Source organism: Trichomonas vaginalis, chromosome IV (genome assembly GCF_026262505.1).
Source record: "Trichomonas vaginalis G3 chromosome IV, whole genome shotgun sequence".
In the NCBI taxonomy this organism is placed as follows: Eukaryota; Parabasalia; order Trichomonadida; family Trichomonadidae; genus Trichomonas; species Trichomonas vaginalis.
The window spans coordinates 40109052-40129437 of NC_067206.1; the positions used below are offsets into that span (position 1 = coordinate 40109052).

At 34.8% G+C, this 20386-nt stretch overlaps 9 protein-coding genes, 1 non-coding gene and 2 pseudogenes across 12 annotated transcripts, besides 4 other annotated features; 7 read left to right on the forward strand and 5 right to left on the reverse strand.

Moving 5' to 3' along the window:
* Positions 1–4524: part of a mobile genetic element that runs on past the window's edge.
* Positions 118–729, reverse strand: TVAGG3_0254110 (annotated as a pseudogene). Its single transcript has one exon. A coding segment is annotated over exon 1 (612 nt).
* On the reverse strand, positions 1153–2007 carry TVAGG3_0254120 (protein of unknown function, DUF4106 family; the record flags this gene model as incomplete). The annotated part of the gene is made up of 1 exon (XM_051228156.1): positions 1153–2007. One exon carries the CDS (start codon positions 2005–2007, stop codon positions 1153–1155), a length of 855 nt encoding a protein of 284 aa, XP_051113142.1.
* TVAGG3_0254130 lies at positions 2057–2932 on the forward strand (annotated as a pseudogene). The gene has a single exon. A coding segment is annotated over exon 1 (876 nt).
* Positions 3663–3845: a terminal%2Cinverted (terminal inverted repeat of Maverick-2 transposon ID:TVAGG3_0253970).
* TVAGG3_0254140 (uncharacterized protein) lies at positions 3846–4280 on the reverse strand (the record flags this gene model as incomplete). The annotated part of the gene is made up of 1 exon (XM_001330551.1): positions 3846–4280. One exon carries the CDS (start codon positions 4278–4280, stop codon positions 3846–3848), a length of 435 nt encoding a protein of 144 aa, XP_001330587.1.
* A 1463-nt stretch (positions 4525–5987) lies between the features above and the next one.
* TVAGG3_0254150 lies at positions 5988–6069 on the forward strand. Its single transcript has one exon. It is a non-coding gene; the product is annotated as a tRNA-Leu (tRNA).
* Positions 6070–7259: 1190 nt separating this feature from the next.
* Positions 7260–7934, forward strand: TVAGG3_0254160 (uncharacterized protein; the record flags this gene model as incomplete). Its single annotated transcript, XM_001330550.1, has 1 exon — positions 7260–7934. One exon carries the CDS (start codon positions 7260–7262, stop codon positions 7932–7934), a length of 675 nt encoding a protein of 224 aa, XP_001330586.1.
* A 252-nt stretch (positions 7935–8186) lies between these two features.
* Positions 8187–8672, forward strand: TVAGG3_0254170 (uncharacterized protein; the record flags this gene model as incomplete). Its single annotated transcript, XM_001330549.1, has 1 exon — positions 8187–8672. One exon carries the CDS (start codon positions 8187–8189, stop codon positions 8670–8672), a length of 486 nt encoding a protein of 161 aa, XP_001330585.1.
* A 361-nt stretch (positions 8673–9033) lies between these two features.
* On the forward strand, positions 9034–9667 carry TVAGG3_0254180 (structural constituent of ribosome; the record flags this gene model as incomplete). The annotated part of the gene is made up of 1 exon (XM_001330548.2): positions 9115–9453. One exon carries the CDS (start codon positions 9115–9117, stop codon positions 9451–9453), a length of 339 nt encoding a protein of 112 aa, XP_001330584.1.
* A 284-nt stretch (positions 9668–9951) lies between these two features.
* On the reverse strand, positions 9952–11052 carry TVAGG3_0254190 (SAM (S-adenosyl methionine) transporter family; the record flags this gene model as incomplete). The annotated part of the gene is made up of 1 exon (XM_001330547.1): positions 9952–11052. One exon carries the CDS (start codon positions 11050–11052, stop codon positions 9952–9954), a length of 1101 nt encoding a protein of 366 aa, XP_001330583.1.
* Positions 11053–11121: 69 nt separating this feature from the next.
* Positions 11122–15083: a mobile genetic element.
* Positions 11344–12414, reverse strand: TVAGG3_0254210 (uncharacterized protein; the record flags this gene model as incomplete). Its single annotated transcript, XM_001330546.1, has 1 exon — positions 11344–12414. One exon carries the CDS (start codon positions 12412–12414, stop codon positions 11344–11346), a length of 1071 nt encoding a protein of 356 aa, XP_001330582.1.
* TVAGG3_0254220 (uncharacterized protein) lies at positions 12433–12865 on the forward strand (the record flags this gene model as incomplete). Its single annotated transcript, XM_051228157.1, has 1 exon — positions 12433–12865. A coding segment is annotated over one exon (433 nt), but the record flags the coding sequence as incomplete, so codon positions are not given.
* Positions 15084–17412: 2329 nt separating the features above from the next.
* Positions 17413–20386: part of a mobile genetic element that runs on past the window's edge.
* Positions 19926–20138, forward strand: TVAGG3_0254240 (uncharacterized protein; the record flags this gene model as incomplete). The annotated part of the gene is made up of 1 exon (XM_001330545.2): positions 19926–20138. One exon carries the CDS (start codon positions 19926–19928, stop codon positions 20136–20138), a length of 213 nt encoding a protein of 70 aa, XP_001330581.1.

Below are 20386 nucleotides of genomic sequence, written 5' to 3' on the forward strand. Positions count from 1 at the left end.
GAGAACAGAAAAATATTGTGTTAGTGAAAACTGCACCAAGTCAATAAGATTAGGTTTGCATTATGAAGATGAGTTCGATACTGTTGAAGAAGTTTTGGATAGATATTACAAATTGCTTTAATTTACTAAAACATATTTCAAACAAAGTTTATATTCTGTTGAAAGTTTTGTATACTCGTTCGAATATTTATACTTAAACTCAACTCCTGTAGTTCCTGGTGTTTCAATGATGCGGATGTTACCTATTTTCATGAATAGTGGAGTTTGACCACAGCATTCGATTTCAGGGTCGAGATAGTCAATGACACATTGTTTCCTGTTATTCGTGAATAACATTTTCAAGGTCCTCCTTTGTTAGAATTATTTGGTTCTTGCTTATAAGATTTGTCAAAAGCTTCTTATCGTCTTTGAGTAAAATTGTTTGGTATAACTGAAGAAGGTAATGGTCTACGTTATCTGAAGGATTTGTTTGAACATTTGTGTAAGGTTGTCGTTGGCTTCTCTTGAAAGAATTTGGTCCAGTGGTGGATACTCTAACTTAACATCTGATGTAGCGTTAGCGTTTGAAGCTGAGTTTAAATTCACGGATTTCAGCTCTGGTTCTTTTTCTTTCAAACACTCTGAACTATAGTTCTTTATGACAATATTGTTTGTCGTTCGTGAGTCAACATTTGATGTTGGTTCAATTGGAACATTAACGGCACCAGCTAAGATGGATTTGCTTCTCATTTCATATAGAATAAAAACCTTTTATATGTATGAAATGAACAATATACTCGACAAGGGTTTGAATGTAAAGCTAACGAATGAAAATATTGTTGAATTCACTGAGACAGGTGCTGTGTATAAAGATGTAGAACTACTGAACAAAAGAGCTAAGGGAAGAAGCAGGAATATGAACAAAGGGTGGAAGCCTATAAAAATTTATGTCAATGATGGCTCAGGAGGTTCAAACATAAAGTATGCAGAAAGTTATAGAGTTTATGCTCTCAAAGGTGAAAAGCCTTCATTTAAGAACAGCTATTCTAACGCATATCCTCAAAAGCTAACGGATGGGGAAGTGGATGATATGAATGACAGCAAAAATATTAACAGAAATGGCGACAGAGATGCATGGAATTTGTTTACCATCAGTCAATTGAAGGTTAAACTTTAAAACAATGTTGGTCGTTCCCATGGAATATTTTTGACTTTAATGGTATTAGTCATGATATGAATCTCAAGGTATGAACGAGGAGAGATGAGAGACTTATATGCTTCCCAAATTTCTTCAAAAGGTAATGTTATACCTGACTGTTTCCAAATGAGTTCAATATCATAACGTGAGAAACCTTGAAAGATAACGAAGTCAGTTATGAGACGTTTTATGTTTAAAGCTAAAAACCTCCATGTTTGCATAAGTATTGCTACAGTTAAGTGGTAATGTCTGACTTTAGTAATGATGTTAGCTAATGGTGAGTCTGGTTTTGACACTAAACCTTTTCCGGCGAAGTCGTCACAAACGAGCAGAGTGTTTGAAGGATACTTTTTGAAGGGGTATTTTGAAAGTTTTGACAGAATGTAGTTTGTAAGTCGTTTCATATCGTAAACTCCTGAGTATTGACGTAAGTGGTGTTTGTCAATAATTCTTTCCATCTCTTCTGAAGTCTTTTGCATTCCTGACTGTATAAATTCAACGATGGCATAATATTTCCTCTTACGTCGAATGTAACGTTGAAGAAATTCAATGAGTTCACTGTCTGGAACTTTAACGACAGAGGCTTGAACTTTTGACATAAATGTTTTCGCTGTTGAGTCCATAGAGTCTGAAGTTGCTGATATAATGATTTGGTCATAATATGAGTCATTTCCTAAACGTTCTGTTATGAGTATATGACGAATGAGGTTAAATGTCTTACCTGAACCCATCTTTCCACAATAGAAATACACACCATTTGAACAGAACTCATAATCTTTGCTGAAAGGAAGAATAAGAGAAGAGTTAAGTTTGTCTGTAGTTTCATTCATGTCTTCATCTACGTCATGTATTAAATGCTTCATTTTATCTCCATTAAAAATGCAAGTCAGAAATATTCAGAACATAGCACCGAGTCTAACTGACAAGAGTATAAAGATATACTATGAACACGTTATGATGAAACCTACCAAAATTCAAGAAAGTCAGTATACTTATGAATATCCAAGACACTGGGTAGAGTATGTAGGAGGTGAGAAAGCTATTGAAATCAGACAGGTTCGAAGTATTCCAGCAGGAAGAACAATATTATTGAAGAACTTTAATGTTTTGAGGTATAATGATGAAACAAAGAAGCAAGATAGTTTCCCTGTTGCTGTGTATGTGAACTTAGATACAGGAGATGACATGAAAGTTTTTAATACAAAGCTTCAAACGGTAGTGAGAGAACAACTGACTGCGGAAGGGCATCCATTACCTTCAGAAGTTACCATAGCATATAATTTTGAAACAAATCAATAGATTTTAAATCGTCTCTGCAAAGAAGTCAGGTTTTACATTTAATGAAGCAGATGTATATTCGAATGAAAACTTCAAAGCTATTGCATGGTTAGATAATGACGATTGCTTTAAGAAAATATTTAAATACAGTGACTCAACGATGTCAATAGATGACCTTCGTGGAATGTTACCATCGACGTTTACAGTAGAAGGTTCAGCAGGATTGCTTACAAGATTGTCAATTGGTGGTATTTGGTCTCGTGAGAACATTGTTATAAAATCCAGTATAAGTGAATTTGCTGAAGAATCTATATTATGTCTTTCAAACTACATGTATTCGCCGCCGAAGCATTATAGTATAACAAACTTTGTCAGTAAGTTTAACATAAGACTTGTCGAACCTTCTTCAATGAAAGATGTTGTGCTACCAAAGACGGAAAGGATGGACTCATTATTGAGATGATTTTAATAGCATATTAAATGAGCTTGTTCTTGAAGGTCATTCATGATGAAATAACTGTTGTAGAAGATGTTAGCAATTGTTCAGACATTTTGAAGCGTATAGATGATATAAGAAAGAAGTTAGATAGACCGCAAAGCGGTGAGGGCGAAGCCCGTGAGAACGCTTATGTTTCATTGACTTTCTCCAGTAACGAGAACTTTTATGAGATAATATTGAAGAGAGATGATTTTAATATGGTGTAAATGGTAGCTTGGGCAGCTTTAGGCGCAATGGGAACAAAAGCATTAGTATTTGGAGCAAAAGCACTTGGAGCTTATGACGCAGTAAATAAAATGAGTGGAGGAAGGGTTTCGAAGACATTAGATGCAAATAAAGGGAAGATTGGAGGCTGGGTTGCAAAGAAGTTAAGATTAAATAAAATAGGGCTCATAAATAAAGCATCCAATTTGGTTGCGACTGAGTCAGAAAATGCTTTAGGAAAGGACGATGCGTTTGCAAAACACGCAAAAGACTTTAATGACCAGATGAAAGGTGAAACAATGCATTTAAATAGAGTCGATGGAACTAAAGAAAATGTTTCTTCTCCACCAGTAGTTCTTCCGTATGGTCCTATGGAATGTATGGAAACCCTTATGAACGACCATTTGACCCATTGACTGGTGGAAGTAACTGGTATCATTACGGACGAAGAAGAAAGATAGTCAAGTTGGAGACAGACGTGAAGAAAGCAACTAAAAAGAAACCAAGGAAGAGAGTTATAAAGCAATGAATTCAACAGGGTGAAAAAACAGGTGAAAAAAGAGGTGAGATCTCACCACTTCACCTAAATTTATTTTTGTGCTATGTTTTCATACGTGTGAGGGTGGTGATATCATTTATTTTTAAGTTTATTTTTTTTATAAATGACAGAACAAAAATATAACATTTCTACTCAGCAGGAATGAGACCCTTACTGACTATGTATTCGTTTAATGCTTGATGAAAACAATGGTACATATTATCGTATGGGTATACACAACGTCTGTTTCCATCGTCGTCGTATATGTAGAGCTCAAATCCAGTCCAACCTTCTTTTGTACAATATGTAGCTTTATTTAAGTATGCATTTATGTAGATAAGGCAATTTTCTTCATCGCTCCAGAAATAATTTTTGTTCTTTGTTGAAATAGTTTTCGTTCCTCTGCGACCATAAGGAATGTATGCAATGAACTTTGCGTCATATGGGATTGTAATATATTCAGGGTTTCTTTCATCGTCAATGGGTCTATCTTTGTTAAAATGCATGTTTCTCAGTTTTACTTGGGTTTTGAATAGTTCACGGAAACGTTCTGGGAAAGAGTCATAGTAAATGTAGTCAGACATGTCTTTGTAATGAAATAAAAAATTAAAAAAAAATAAAAATAGGTTATTTTTTATTTAGTGAGGACGGTAGTGAAGTCGTTAGTGAAGTCGTTTATGTGTCAGACGGTTTTGTAAATATTTAAGGTTAAGTTGGCGTTATGGTTGTGTTGTAAAATATACGTTACCGGTTTCGTAAAGTGTCAAAACTGTTAAGTGGTGTACGGAGGCGCGCAGTGCCACAGTACGCAACTTAGGGATACTAACTGCGGGTCCACTATAAAGAAAACATTTTCCTTGTCTTTATATTTTTCATACAACTCTGTCCAATGACATCTCACAAACTCTATACCCTCAATATATTTTTCTATGTCCTCTTTGAAAACATTTGTATAGTTAAGATATAAAACTTTTGACATAAGTGTTTCAATGTCATGAACTCTTATAGCACCACTATATAATAGTCTAGCAGATATACTATCCCAGTCTATATATTCTGCTTTTTTCAAAACCTCTCTCACAATATTTTTGTTATCTAATGGTATACGTTCCATCTTACCTATAGGTATCTTTTCTTTTAACTCTTTCAATATATTGTTTGTGTCTGGAATATGTTTGAGACGGTCCATATAGTTGTCGAAGTCATTGCATATAATCTTTGAGTCTGGGAATATTGTATGACATAAATGGGATATATAGAAACTTCCACCGAACAAATCTACAAATGTTAGACCATTCGGTAGTTTCTTAAGTTCTCTCAATATAATATCTTTACATCTACTCTTATTTCCAAAGAACGGTAACGGCGGTTTTGTAAAATTCATTTATATATAATAATAAAAATGTTTTCACCCGAAAAGTGATAGAAAAGTGACAAAACATGAAAACATATATAATTAGTGAAAAGCGACATAAAAGTGACATTTTAAAAAGTGACACTATTAATATGATGTAAATAACAACGGTTTTGGTTTTGTCACCGGCTGGTCGGCTGGGGTTCGGTCCTCCTCTTGGGTCTTGGGCAAAATTTCTTATGGGCTAGAGGGCGCAACGCGCCTGGAAGCCCCACTTACCTGACCTAATAGCCTCTCAATTGGATTAAAATATACTACTATTGAAATATATTTATAATATTCATCAATATTTAATTCGACGATTATTGGGGATTGGGATTGATCCCAGCCCACCTCTCAATTCCATTCAAAATTTGAATATGGGCTGGGCTGGGATTATCCCTAATAATCGTTATCGTTTATCTTCAAATGGCAATAATAGCTAAAAGATATAAATAGATATACTATGTGTTAAAATTAATATACCTCTCCCAATCATTGAAAAAAAAAACTTGGGCTAAAAATGTCACTTTTGGGCCGCCCAGGGCTAAATTTTTTTCGTTTTACATCCTTATTTATTCTGATTTTGGATTTTTTGAAATTTTTTTAGAAATTAGATGCATCGTAATAACTATGTATATATCATGAGATGATGAAATGAAAGCGATTTTTAAATAAATTCCAAAAAGAATTGTATTCAACATATATTGAAATCAAAATTAGTATGAGATTTGAATAGATAATGAAATTTAATTTGTAAAATAGAAAAACTACAAAATGTTAATAGAAGAGTGGTTTGATTAGATTTGGTTTTAGATCTATCGATTAAAATCACGAGATTTAATAACAATGGATAAATATAATATTAAATATTTAGGAAAATAAAAATAAATGGAATGGTACTATGGCCGAGTGGTCTAAGGCGATGGATTTAAGCCCCATTACCGCGAGGTGCCTGGGTTCGAACCCCAGTGGTACCATTTTTTCCTTTTTCTCCTGAAATTAAAAAGATTTCCCTCTAGGATTAACACCAAATCACTGTCATTTTTGTTGTTTGCATTGAATAACTATCTTTATCAAATCAAATTCAAAATTTTTATATTCATCAATGATTTTGTTTTTTCTTGGGCTTTCTTTTTCTAGGACCTTCTACATTTTTTCAAACGCTCCAGAAAATCAAAGTCTATGCACAATGATTGAACCTTGCCATATTTCTTCTATATTTTCAAATCTTTCGGAGAAAGATAAAATCATAATAACGTCAGATTCGCTCAATGATCAAGAAACAGATATTCTGTTTAGTAAAATTATATCTCAGCCGCTTTCATTACAAGTTTTGGGATCCAATACAAAATTATCACCAAAATCTCTTGGCAAAACTTATAATATTCAAGTTTTTGGACAAATAACAATGTCTAATTTCATATTCGATAGTATTAAGATTCATTTTGATCTCACTACATGTGCACTTTTACTTAATAATTCAATAATCAAAAACATTTCCTTTGAAACAAAGAAATCATTTGTAACAGCAACTTCATCACAATTATGTATATTGAATTCTCTCATAATTTCTAATCATAACATGAATATTTGTTTGTTAAATTCCCATTTAGACCTTATTAATTCTGCAATCCGAGACATTGTTACTCCTGGATCATTTCTATCGTTTTATAATTCAACAGCTACTATTTACAATTCCTCTCTCTATGAATTCTTCGGAAATCATTTTATTGAAGCTGCTGACTCAGAAATTACAACGTTTTGTTTATATGCTAAAGATATTCATACAGAAAAAGAGCTTATTTCTATCACAAATTCATTTTTCACTTCTTCTTATTCTCAATTCATAACTTTGCTCTCTGAAAGCAACATTTCTCTTCTCTCTTCGAATATGAGCATGATAGAAATAAACAATTCTATTATTACTGGTCTGATTTCCAGAGTTCCAACATCCGTCTCAATGTTTTGTCTGGATTCTAGTATCATATGCTGTAACATTACATTTACAAACCTTGGGCAATCAATATTTCTACTAGCTCGTTCTGTTCTTATATGTTTTCAATCTCATATCACCAAAAATTATATTCTTTATAAAAGTGACATTCCTTTGGCATTTATCCATCTTGTTATGGAATCAGAAGCGATATTTATATCTTCTTATATAGAAATGAATGATAATACTTATGGTTTATTTTCTGCAACGGATTCTTCTCTTAAATTAAGCGAAATATACATCGGACAGAATCAAGCCATGCATGGATCGTGCATATTTGGTTTTAATTCATCAATATTATTGATTGATTCCAAAATTGAATGTTGCTATTCCTCAGGAAATGGTGGAGCGATTTATGTGTATGATGGAAATATTTCCTTGCTCAATATAATATTCTTTTCAAACTCTGCACAGCTCGGCGGCGACATCTACTTGACTGGAAAATTTAATGCAACTTTGGATCACATAAAGTCTTCAAAATCTATGGCTTATATAATTGGAAAGTGCATCTATGCGGATGGAACAGGTATAATTACTGTAAATAGGTCTCAATTTAATTACCATATTGAAGAAGAAGCAATTTATTGCGAAGATGGGGTAAATATTACATTTGATAATAATAGAAAACCCCTTCTCCGACAAAATGCAACAAGAAATATAAATGTAATTAAATACCAACAAAAAGTGAAGGTAAAGAAAGAAACTCATTATATATTGTTTGTAATGCTATCCTTTGTAACAATCGTTGTTGTTCTGGTTGCTGTTTATGCAAATAGGGCAATGAAGAGAGGGAAGGTCGAACAAATCCTACATGAATTGGGAAAAGCTAATGATACTAAGTTTAAATGAAGAAATATATTTAAGTTTATTGTAATTTTCATGATCTTCCAATTTTAGTCGGTATAAAACGTTCTTGTTTGATATTAGTAAAATATTGTTGTTTATATTATTATGCAATCGATTACTATTTTCTTTCATTCCATATTTGCTCAATATTTTTTTTAGAAGCTATAAATAAGCTTCTTAAGATGATATACTTCTGGGATTCATTAATTTTATACTTAAAGAGTTCAATTCATTATTATTTTTCTTGAAGTAAAAATGAATACTCGACAAGGAATCCATCCTAACTTGGACCCAAACGGAACCATTCTGAAAAAAGTTAGAAGAAATTCAGATACAGGTCCAAAAGCTCCCATAAATCCACATTCGAAAGTTCTTAAATTTAAAAAAGCAAAGGGCGAGCCAGCGAACCAACAAACACTCTTTCAAGTTATAAACAAATTCAGAATAGAGTTTGGACAAGAACCAATTCAACTTGATAATAGATTATCTGAATACGTTACTAAATTAATTAATAGCAATGACACCAATATATCGCTAGAAAACATTTTTGTTGTTCAGAGTGGTCATTTTGTATACGACTTTAATGACGAATCTCCTTTACAATTAATCAGAAATTGGATTAAGGAACAAGATTTTATCGAAGTTTTAATGGCTCCAGCGACTATAGGATATTTAGATATAGTTCGGCTCGATGATCAATCTAGAAAGATCATTTTTATTTATGCTTATTTGTATTTGTAAATGTTTATTTAATAAATTGCTAAATTTCTGCAAGCATTAAGGATATTTTTGAGAATAACTTATTGAATAATTGAGAAATCTAGATATCTCGATAATTGAATCTTGATAAAAGGCTGAAAACGATAACATTTAACACTGTAACAATTTTTTGCTAATCCTTGATCCTTCATAAATTTGTTCAATTTCATGATTTCGATTTGAAAATTAAACTAAAAAAAGGGTAATATATAGTATAGACAGTATAGACATATAAAAAAATATGTATGACAAAGTTAAAGTTAAATAATGAATTTGATAAAATTTAAATGTAATTTTGAGAGAATCTAATATGTCGAATTAGATTACATTTATTTGCAATAGCTGAAGTCCTTGTGAAAATTTCCTCGAAAATAATGAATGTCAGAGCGAGACGATAAAAGAGGTTTTGGCCGTCCTTTTGTCTATGGGCCGCAAGAAATTAAGCCGCGCTCGCGAATCAATCATCAACTCCCTTTCTCTTGTCACAAAGTCTGGCAAATACCAACTTGGTATCGACAAGACACTTCAGTCCCTCCGCAATGGCGAGGCTAAGCTTGTTATCTTCGCATCAAACGTTGCCCCAGCTCACCGTTCCCTTATTGAGTACTACGCTATGCTCTCTGGCTGCGATATCCTCCCATTCGATGGTGACAATGTTGATCTCGGCACAGCTTGTGGTAAATACTTCCGCTCCTCTGTCATCTCTATCATTGATGCTGGTGAATCCGAAATCCTCAAGATGATCAAGCAGAAGGATGAGTAAATTACTTTTCAATAAAACTCTTCTACTGATTTGTTTACCAATCAACTTTTTTCCCTCTTAGATATTATGCCTCATTAATGACTGTATGAAAAATAATGTTTTAAATAAGGTATTTTTTGAACAAAAAGATTTTAATATTGTTTTAAGAATAAAATCTGCTAAGGGCTATGAATTTTGTTTGTCACACATATTTATTAAATAGTCAGAATCTAAATCAATGATTTTCTATCAATGTTATATATAACAACATTATTTACGGAATTTCTTCTGAAAAACATGTGTGAGAGTATCCTCATCAGATTAATGATTAATAAGGTTTCAATTACTTCTATTTAACAAATAATTTAAAATAATATAGATAGAAATTCTTTATTTTTAAAAAAAATAACATTAAAGGTAGAACAAATAGAAGAATAGGTTAGATAAGTTTATATATATAATGAGTTCGATCAATTAAAATAATTGAATTTATCTCTGATAGTGCAATATTGAAATTTCTTAGTCCTTCTTTGACTTATTAGATGACTCTGTCTTTGTATTGAAGACAAGACGCATAATCTTTTGGCAAATATGGAAGACGTTCAAGAATCTTCTATAAACGAATCTTTCGTAGTATGGGAGTGTTATGCAAACTCCGTAGAGAAGATTAATGAGTAAGAAATAGATCTGCCTGTTTGTATATCTCATGATAGAAGCAACAAAGAATCCAGTGAGTGATGTGAATGTGCGAACAGAGGAGAGAGCAGTGACACGGATGTTTGCCGGGATATTCTCCTTTCTAAGAGTAACCATAACAGGTGTGATAAGGCCATCGAGAAGTCCTAATAAGACTGTTGTTAGGAATTGGAATGCATCATTGTCATAGAGAACCCAACCTAAGAAGAAGACAACTGCGTAAGAGATGAGAATAGCTTTGTGGAGGGTATAGTCTGAGAACCACATTTCAAGGAATGTTGAAACAATTGTTCCGAGTGTTCCCATTGCATTGAATGTTGACATGATAACAGAGAAAGGAAGGTCTTGTTTGATGAAGTTCGTGGCAAGCATAGACTTGAAGAATCCCATTGAGAAAACATAGACTGTGTCGTAAAGAACCAATGTGACTGTTTGGATTGGTACTTCTATCTTCTCTTGCTTAGCTTCTTCTGTCTTCTTCTCTGCCTTCTTGCCTGATGTTAACAATGACATGATATATATAATTGGAAGAATAACAACAACATAATAGATGTTAAGGACTGTGTAGGTCTTGTAAACACCATACTTGAGAACGGCCTTACTAATGGATGAGGTTGTGATGAGATCAATGCTGAACTGGAAAACCATTCTGTAGTTCATAAGACTGTGTAAGATCAACAAGCCAGTTGTCGAGGGAGATCTTTGTGAGCATATATGAGAATCCCCAGATAAGTCTGCTGATGTAGGCATAGATTGAATCTTGTAAGAGAAGAATGAGGATTGTTGAAGCAAACTTGCAAACGCAGCAGAATGCAAGTGTGAAGCGGGTGCCAAGTCTGTTAAGAGTTGGGGTACATAGGAGAGAACCAATAATAGATGAAACTTGATAGCAAATATAAATTGTGTTGATTTCATACTTGCCATATCCTTTAAGCTTCATAAATGGTGTGTAGTAAACAGAGCAAATAAGATCAGGGAAAATGAGGGCAAAGTAGTACAGTATACATTGTGCGTCGCCTGTAGCCTACAGCTACAGTCACCGACACAATGAAAAAAGTGACAGAAAACTGACACCATACGGGCGCGCATATGTACGCATATATGTGTAAAAATAAACGTTCATATGTAAACTAACCTTTATTCACTAGCAGGAGCTTTGTTGTTCGCTTCCATTAAAATGTAAACTTTACGTGTCAAAAAATTCTGTCACGTAAACTATTTATGTTGAGATTGAGTACCAGACTCTAATATAAGTTCAACCATTATATTAGAGTCTTTAGGAATTTCATATGGTTCTTTTACATAATATTCCTTTTTTTGACCATCAGTTGATTCTTCAACTCTTTTGAATGAAAAGCGCTTATAAAACTCAAACACGAGTGCATCTTTATAACCAGTGATATCGTAAAATTTTGGTGGCACAAGCTGTTCATTCACATTACATATAAATTGTTTGTTATCATGAGCAATATTACTCAACGTTACTAAAGGCTCAAGGAGAGGATTTATTTTTATCTGATAACCGACAAATTTATATGTTGGTTTGCCCTTTCGCTCAAGGATAAACCTGATATTCGCTATAGTTATGAAAAGCTCATCAAAGTACTTATATGTTTTTTTATCTTTATCATTTTCGTCAGTGAAATCTGCTATGGTAAAACTATAATATACATGCATTCGCGAGATATATTTTTTTTCCCATAAGTCTAAAAATTTTGCTTTCGATGGAATTACTTTTTGCGTGAATGTTCTACCATGGTCATCTTCCCAAACAAGCTCTGGTTTTCTTGATGTTGTGTCTGTTTCAGTGGTTTCTAATAACGCAGTGATGAAATCCAACACATCTCCTAGGGACATGTCATATTTATAATTCAAGGCATTTTTTTCTATACTACTGTATGAAGGTAATGTTATGATTGGTGATGTACCTTTTCTTAATACATTCAATTTATTTTCATTTGAATCATAGTAACAATCAACAAATTCTCTACTTGCCTCAGTCATTTTTTCCATAAGACCTTCATTCAACTCCTGTGTAGTCATGTTGGGTTTTATGTAATATCTCATGTCAAACCTTTTTTTCACTGATTTTGATGAATCTGTCATTTCTAATGGAATAGCAAGAAACTCAAAGTCTGGATGCTCAAGACTTATCTTTCTTATCTCAAGAGCTTTTGACGCAGGATATTCAATGAAGTCTCTCGGTAATTTATATGAGACTGTATTACCACTTATCGTGCCATCATTCATAACATGTTCATAGTATAATCCATCATATTTAGACATTTTATATGTAACTAAAAGATGGAGAAAGTTATTAATCAAGTAGATAAGATTCTTCATGATGGAGCACGTAAGAATAGTAAAGAACTAAACAATGCACTCATTATGCCATTTTCTGATGATTATCCATTTTGTACTAATGGTGTTTATTTCTACTGCGGTAAGATGGGTTCAGGTAAGACATATGGTGTTATTCGTCATATAATGATAACAGACCGCTTCACTAATACTCCATATTATGACTCAATAGTTATCTCAGCAACATCAGGAACAATGGATAAAACAGCGAAGACATTTATGAGTCAAGTTAAAGCACCAGTACTGAAAAAGGATGATAAAGAACTTATGCCTTATTTAATGAAGAACGTTAAGATGAAAGCAAAGTATTACGCTATTGTTGAGTTCGTTCAAAGTAAGTTCGAAAAAATTTCAGAGGAGATGGAACACATCTTAACAAAGCATCAACTAAGGAAACCTGATGGAAAGTTTGAGTATAAGAAGATTGCAATATATGTTGTAAAGAAGTTGAACAAATATCCTTTCACAAAGTATCCCAGTAATTCTCTATTAGTGTTAGACGATTATGGTGGTCATGACTTATTGAATGACCCACGTTCACCATTAGCGAACTTCATCACTAAGGTCAGACATTATAACTATACTGTTGTCATCATGTGTCAAACATGGAGACATATATGTTTAAACATTAAGAGACTATGCACTGACTTCGTTATCTTTCAAGGTTATTCTATGAGAGACTTTCAGTCAATGATTGAACAGTCAGGAGCAACAGAAGATTGGGAAGAGTTATGGAACAAATACAAAGAGCTACCAACACCTCGTTCATATATGGAAGTTCATATAGTTGCAGGAAAGACGGACTTTAAAGAAGTTAAGCAACAAAAGATGACATTATTTTAAGAAGAAATAAATGGGTTTTGGCGATTATGTTAAAGCTGGATGGGGTATGGTGAAAAAAAATCCTGGTCTTGTAATAGGTGCTGGATTTAACATTGCTAACAAACTTTTCCCTCAAGTTGGTCAAGTCGGTGGTGTTATCGGTAGTCTTGGTGAAAGAATTGCAAAAACTACATTAGGTGAAGATAATGCATTAACGAAGAATCTTAAAGCATTCAATAAAGCTCTTGGTGGTGACTTCAGTAGAGACAAGCCTGTTGAAACACCTATAGTTCAACCTCAACAAACTATTGACAACAATAAGTATAACGCATACATTGGAGGAGCTATTTGGAACAATCATAAGCCATTAGTTCAGTCAGTACGTGTACTATCAGACATGCCATGGATTAATGCTATTAGTGGCACTATACGCAGATAATATATTTTTATGAGGTTTAAATGAGTGAACAAGAGAGGAAACTCATTGATGAACGAGTTAAGAAATGGGAGAATGAACGTCCGATAATTCGTACCATAATTAGCGATCAAAAGTTCAAGCAGCATACATTTGATTTTTTGCGCGATATATATAATGATCTTGCTTTTGATTACAATGCTAGGCAATACTTTGAGAAAGAATATGTTCAAAAAGGTCGTATTAATTTCCCAATGAGAAGAGAAGGCTTTTTGATTACATCAACATATACAGCACGTGGTAGAGACCCTTTTACAGACGCGGTTCGTAACTTTAAAGCACGTTCTTCTATTAATGATGATCCAGATTTCTACATACCTTATTTTCGTCCACCTTCGCATCCTTTACGAACCAGTGATCCTGGATATGACGCTAAACGAAGATATATAGAGACGAAATTAGCTAAATACAAGGAACCTAAGGATCCAAGGACTGGAGAAGTAAAGGAATCACATGTCAAGATAAATAAGCTTTACAAAGTAGTTGAAGAATTGGAGAAACGATCTAATGAGATTAACGCTGAGAAGAAAAAGGAAGTACCAAATATGAACAAACTAGATAAGATGATTAAGGAATATAGAGGATTGGCGAATACATCGAGCGTTCTAATAAAGGAAGTAGAAAACACGACAAAGCTGCAGAAAATGATTCATGATGAATTACTGTTAGGTGAATTTTCTATAAAACAAAGACAGAGTAACTTAATGGGTGAGGCTTATTATTTGGAGAATTGGTATAATGAGAGGTTAAAACAAATGTCGACTCCAACACCAACTCCTACACCTACTCCTACAGTAGCTCCAACACCAACTCCCACTCCTGAACCAACAGTAGCTCCAACGCCAACTCCTACAGTAGCTCCAACGCCAACTCTGACACCAACTGCTCACGCAGGTCCTCCACCAATGTCGAGTAGTCATGGTATAACATTAAATAAACCAACACCTACACCAAAAATAACTCCTGTATCACATCCTAGTACAACTAACCCAGTATCTGATTCAAATCAAGCGGAAAGATCACAGGTTCTTAAAAGAGCTAATACACCAACTGCTTCCCCTATTAGAACACCAGAGCCAACTCCAAGAATCACAAAGGCGCCAACACCTTCACCGACTGTTGAACCAACTCCAGAACCAACAGTACCTCCAACTCCATCTCCAACTCCATCACCGACACCTACAAAAGCACCTACTCCATCTCCAACTCCGACTAAAGCTCCGACACCGTCTCCAACACCAACTAAAGCTCCAACACCGTCTCCAACTCCAGCTGAACCAACTGATGCAGAATCTATTCAAAATTGGTTAGACGAAGAAAAGCGAAAAGAAAAGGCTGCAATTGATGCTGCACTAGATAAAAACACACCACCACAGACACTTGGTGGTTACATGTTAAAGAAAGACAACATTCAAAGACAAGAACGTGCATTGAGTGTTGCCAGAGAACAAGCACAAGAAGAGAAGAAAATAGTTGAAGGAGAAGCTTCAAATAGAGGTGGTCCAGGAACTTACAAAGGATCAAACTATCCAGCAGAGAAAGCCTCGAGTGATAATGTTGTCTCAAGAGCTACTGATTTAGTTACCCATGGTATTCTAACTGGTGCAACAGCTGTTGGTAGTGCTATTGGAACCAGTGTTGACACTGTTGTTGATACTGTAAGAACTGTTACAAATCCTACACCTGAAGATAGGAAGGAAGAATTTCTTACTCTTAATACAAAGGCAAAACCAGGGATATGGATTGGTCGTGGAATTTTAAATGCTGGTAGTGCTATTGGCAATGGTGCTTCAGCGGTAGGGGGATGGCTCGGAAGAACAGCAACATCAACCGCAAATGGAATACTAACAGGTGCCAAATCACTTGGTAATTGGGCTGATGATAAGTATACAAAATATTATGAAGAAAAAGCTCGTAAGGCTAAGGAAGAAGCTGAACGAAAGGCGAAAGAAGAAGCTGAACGTAAAGAACTAGAGGAGCTTAAGAAGAAAGAAAAAGCTCGTAAGGCTAAGGAAGAAGCTGAACGAAAGGCGAAAGAAGAAGCTGAACGTAAAGAACTAGAGGAGCTTAAGAAGAAAGAAAAAGCTCGTAAGGCTAAGGAAGAAGCAGATAGAAAGGCGAAAGAAGAAGCAGATAGAAAGGCTAAGGAAGAAGCTGATAGAAAGGCGAAAGCAGCAACACCATCGCCAACTCCATCTCCTTCACCATCTCCATCTCCTTCACCATCACCAACTCCATCGCCATCTCCATCTCCTTCACCATCAATAGCGGCTCCTGTGAGACAATTTGGTGCATGGGGTGCTGATTTAGTCAAAGATGCTGCACAAGGAATTGGAAAGGAACTGAAGAACACAACATTAGGTACAATAGAGCGTTTTGGTAATCTTACGGATTACACAATTAGATCAGCTGCTAATCTTTTATATAACCAGACTACTGATAACGGTACTGATGAATTGGCTGTAAACGGACTAGCATCAATTAAGAAATCAGCAGAAGATAAATACGATGAATGGAAAAAGAATATTAAGGGTGAATATAATAAGTATGCATATCCTGAAGAACATATGAAGTTAGAGCTTACCAGACTAAGATCAAAATATGGTAATGAAACAACAAATACTACAACGCAAACGACGAAAGCTGACAGAAAGATTGATGACACTCCTACTCCAACTCCTGCAATGGCGAACATCACAACAATTGCTCCAAGAGTTCCAACAGGAGAAGGTATATCAGGAAATGTTTCAACTACTCATAACATTACTGAAGCAGCTAATGTTTCAGCAGTTGAGCAACCTGTTGTTAATGTAACTCAGGAAAACGCTACTGAAACATCAACACCAAGACAGGATGTAAATAATGAACGTCCAGAAGTTAAGGAGGTTGCAAAAGCATACCTGGAGAAAAATACTACACAAGTTCTTGAAGCAGAAAAGCATCTCAATTCAGACAAAACACCATCTCCAACTCCTGAAGCATCAGTTCCTCCAGCAATTGGTGGAAATATACCTTCAGTATCACCATGGCAGAAATTTTATGGATTGTTTAAAGGAGCGAATAAGGTAATGGATGCTGCTGAGAATCTCCAAAAGTTCAAGAATGAAGTCGCAACTGGTGCAAAGGAAATAGAAGAGAATGATAAACAAGCTGCTGAATTAGCTAAACAACAAGCTGAAGCAACTAAACAAGCAGCAGCTCCTAAACAATCTATATCTAAGTCTCAAAGACAAGGTCCTGACCCAAGTGCTAAAGTCAAACAGAATCCAACACCACCTGCAGCAGAGAAGTCCAAGAAGGACAAGGACAAGAAGAAGGATAAATCAAAGAAGGACAAGGACAAGAAGAAAGATAAGGATAAGAAAAAATCGTCAAAAGATAAAAAACATAAAAATTTATCCAGTAAGAAATGAGTCAAGTCATTAAAGCATCAACTAAACAAAAGTGGTTAACTGAATATATAAAAGATGGTAAGGTTCCTGATGGATATTATGTACATACAATGAAAGACGGACGTGTACAGTTCCGTAAAGTCAAGCAACCTCTCAATGATGAACAGATCAGAAGGAAGATCTCATTGTATGAAACAAAAATAAAGGACTTACAAGCTAAACTCGAAACCCACGATACTTCTCAAGAAAACTAGGCATATCTTTAACATGACCTTCATTAATATTTTTCCTCCAATACTGTACTTCCATTTGTGACAACCTGTTTGGATTACCTTCACGCATACCTCTACCTGTCACTTTTCCTGTATTTTCGTTCTCAAACGTAACATCATACTTTACATCATTACCGACAAGTTCATGACCATCAATACTTTTAACAGCACCGTGTCTTCCTTGATCTAAAGTTTCTCCTTGCTTTAATCCATGCTCTATTTTTGTCCATATCTGATAACGTGGATATCTTGCAACACTTCATCTTTTGCTCTTAACAAGTATGCACTTGTATCAACTGAATCAACTATAATAAGAAGGATCAAATGTCTTCTTTGTTGGTACCTTTACCCCATGTTCTTGGTTCAACTATGACTTGAACTTTTTGACCAGGTCTTAAGTTATAAAGGTTATTTTTTCTGACATACTTTCTTTCAATCTTGCTTCTTTATATATTCCTCATTATCCTTTTCTGTGAAATCATCAGGTTTGTTGTGTGCTTGAATGATATTCATGTTGTAGTCATTAATAATTTGTCTCATTTATCTGCAGTGAAAGGTTTTATCACCTTCTTTGAGGTTAACTTCATATGTAACATAGTTCTAATAGTTCTACAGAACCTATTAATAATACCTAGTATGTTATGATTGTATTCTGTGTCGTCATTGCTCAATTTATGACTGACCAACAGATCTCGAACATTTTGTGTATAAGCTGGGTCTTCATCACTAGTAAGTATTGTAGGCTTCATTTCACCTGTACTTGTGAAATGAACTTCTGCATGCACTTAGAACATTGTTTGAGTTCTTTCACTCATGGAACGCATAACCTTTTCTACTGTTTACATTGATGAACAAAAGAAAATATGGTGTTTCCACCAGATCTCAAATGTATCGAATTGATAACTCCCATATCAGTTGAATATATTGGTAGCATCAAATCCTCTTGTATTAAAGTTTTTTCTTGTTTACCAACAGTCATTTTTTTATTAACGTTAAAGTCTTACAGGCATTGAGTAATCGCTATAACCATCATGGTCTGCGAATTCATGTAATCTTGATGCATCAGGTTCTTTCTTCGTTGGTGCATGAAACCTTGCTTCATCATAAAGGTTCATATAATGGTTTGTCACGTTTGGGGTAGACCCAATTTTTGCATATTGAGGATATGAGTAATGATACACTAAGTTGAACCCATTACTACCATCATCAACATATATCTTTGGTGGAGGTTGTCTTATTAAATTCCTTCCTCTTGGGGCTTTGAGTTGGACGATCTGATCTAGATCATTGTAAACAACTCCTGTTGCAGTATATTCTGTGTTGTTCTCTGGGTTAATGTTCGTCATTTATATGAGAATAAAACAATTTTTACTCATAACAAATGAGATCGAAGTCAATTCTTTATGGTGCAGCTAATCTTCCAATTGAACCAACAAGCAATGTTGATTCAAGAACAACTAATAACATTGTGATAAAGAACTATCCATCTGGTACAGTAAGTGATGCTCCAACAGAGATAAAAAAAGAGGAAACAACTACGAACTCAGAAGCACCAATGTATCCTCCTCCTTTAAGTCCATTAACTTCCAACCTGACCTCATCGAGATCTGTGGAGACTTCATCGAGGATTGGTGTAGAAGAGTATTTACTTAGTATATACCAGAAGATACTTCTAGACCAAGACAAAGAGCTCTTTTCTAACTTAGTGAGCAAAGATCAGATCTTACTACCTAGAGCCAGATGTGAAGAAGTTGTTCACAGAATGACTGGGTTCAAGTGTGAAATAGACCTACTGGACCCAGACATCACATGTTGTGGTATTCCACCACCTTTCTCAAAAATAGCTCAGATCAGAATCATTGATGAGAACAATATTGCTCAAGAGTTTAAGTATGCATATAATGCTCAATATACTGAGTTAATAAGTAGGTATAATTTATGTCTTAAGTATGTTATTGTTTAACCAAAAAATTTTTTATCTAATGTTAAATATGGTTGTTCAAACAAGAACAAAAGCACAAATGTTTCAAGACTTACTCAATAAAACTTATTGTTTACTCAAGTAATTATTTTAGAACGTTTCGACGTACTCCTTGATCTTATCAAGAGCTTCGAGCATCCGCTTCTTTGCATTGTCTTGGCGAGGATGGCTTGCTCAATGGTGAGCTCGAAGGCTTCTTTACCGATCGGCGGTGTCGCGAAGATCTTTGAGTGCATCAAGAGCTGCAGTGTACTCTGATGGTAAATGGGAGCCATCTAGTAATGGGTACAAAATGAGCATGTATTCCTGTAGTAAGTTCTCCTGTTTCAAGCGGGACTTAACTCTTCGCGGAGATCTTGAAGCTTTTGGAGCTTCTCAGTGGCTTGAAGGTATTCAATGATGACCTTCTCTTGTTCCTCAAGTGCTTGTGGGAGGAAGTGGACATAAGCTGTTGACTTCATCAAAAATGAAGTGGTCATGACACTTTTAAGTTAATGGGCTACGAAGAAGACATAGCTTATGTGAAGAGTTCAATGAACTTCTTAACGAACGCTGTTGTTGTATTCTTTTGTATAAACTTGTTCATTGTTCTCTTGGTCATGCTCCTTTTTTTCTGCGAAGTCCACGGGATGATCAACCGCGATCTCCCAGGAGAGAGATACAGAGGACGCAATACAGATGCAGCAGACCTACTCAAACCCAATTAATCTAAACACTTATTTTTATTACCATATAAATGATTTTTACCAAACCTCCTTTACCTTTCATAGGTAATAAGTCTAAGATCAGGAAAGATCTTATCGACATACTCAAAGACATCAAAGGGGATTATGTCTTCGTTGACCTATTTGGTGGTTCTCTCTATATCTCTCATTTGTTGCATATTATGTTCCCAAAAGCAACGATCATAGCTAACGACTATGATAACTACGTTGATAGACTGAAACACATTCAT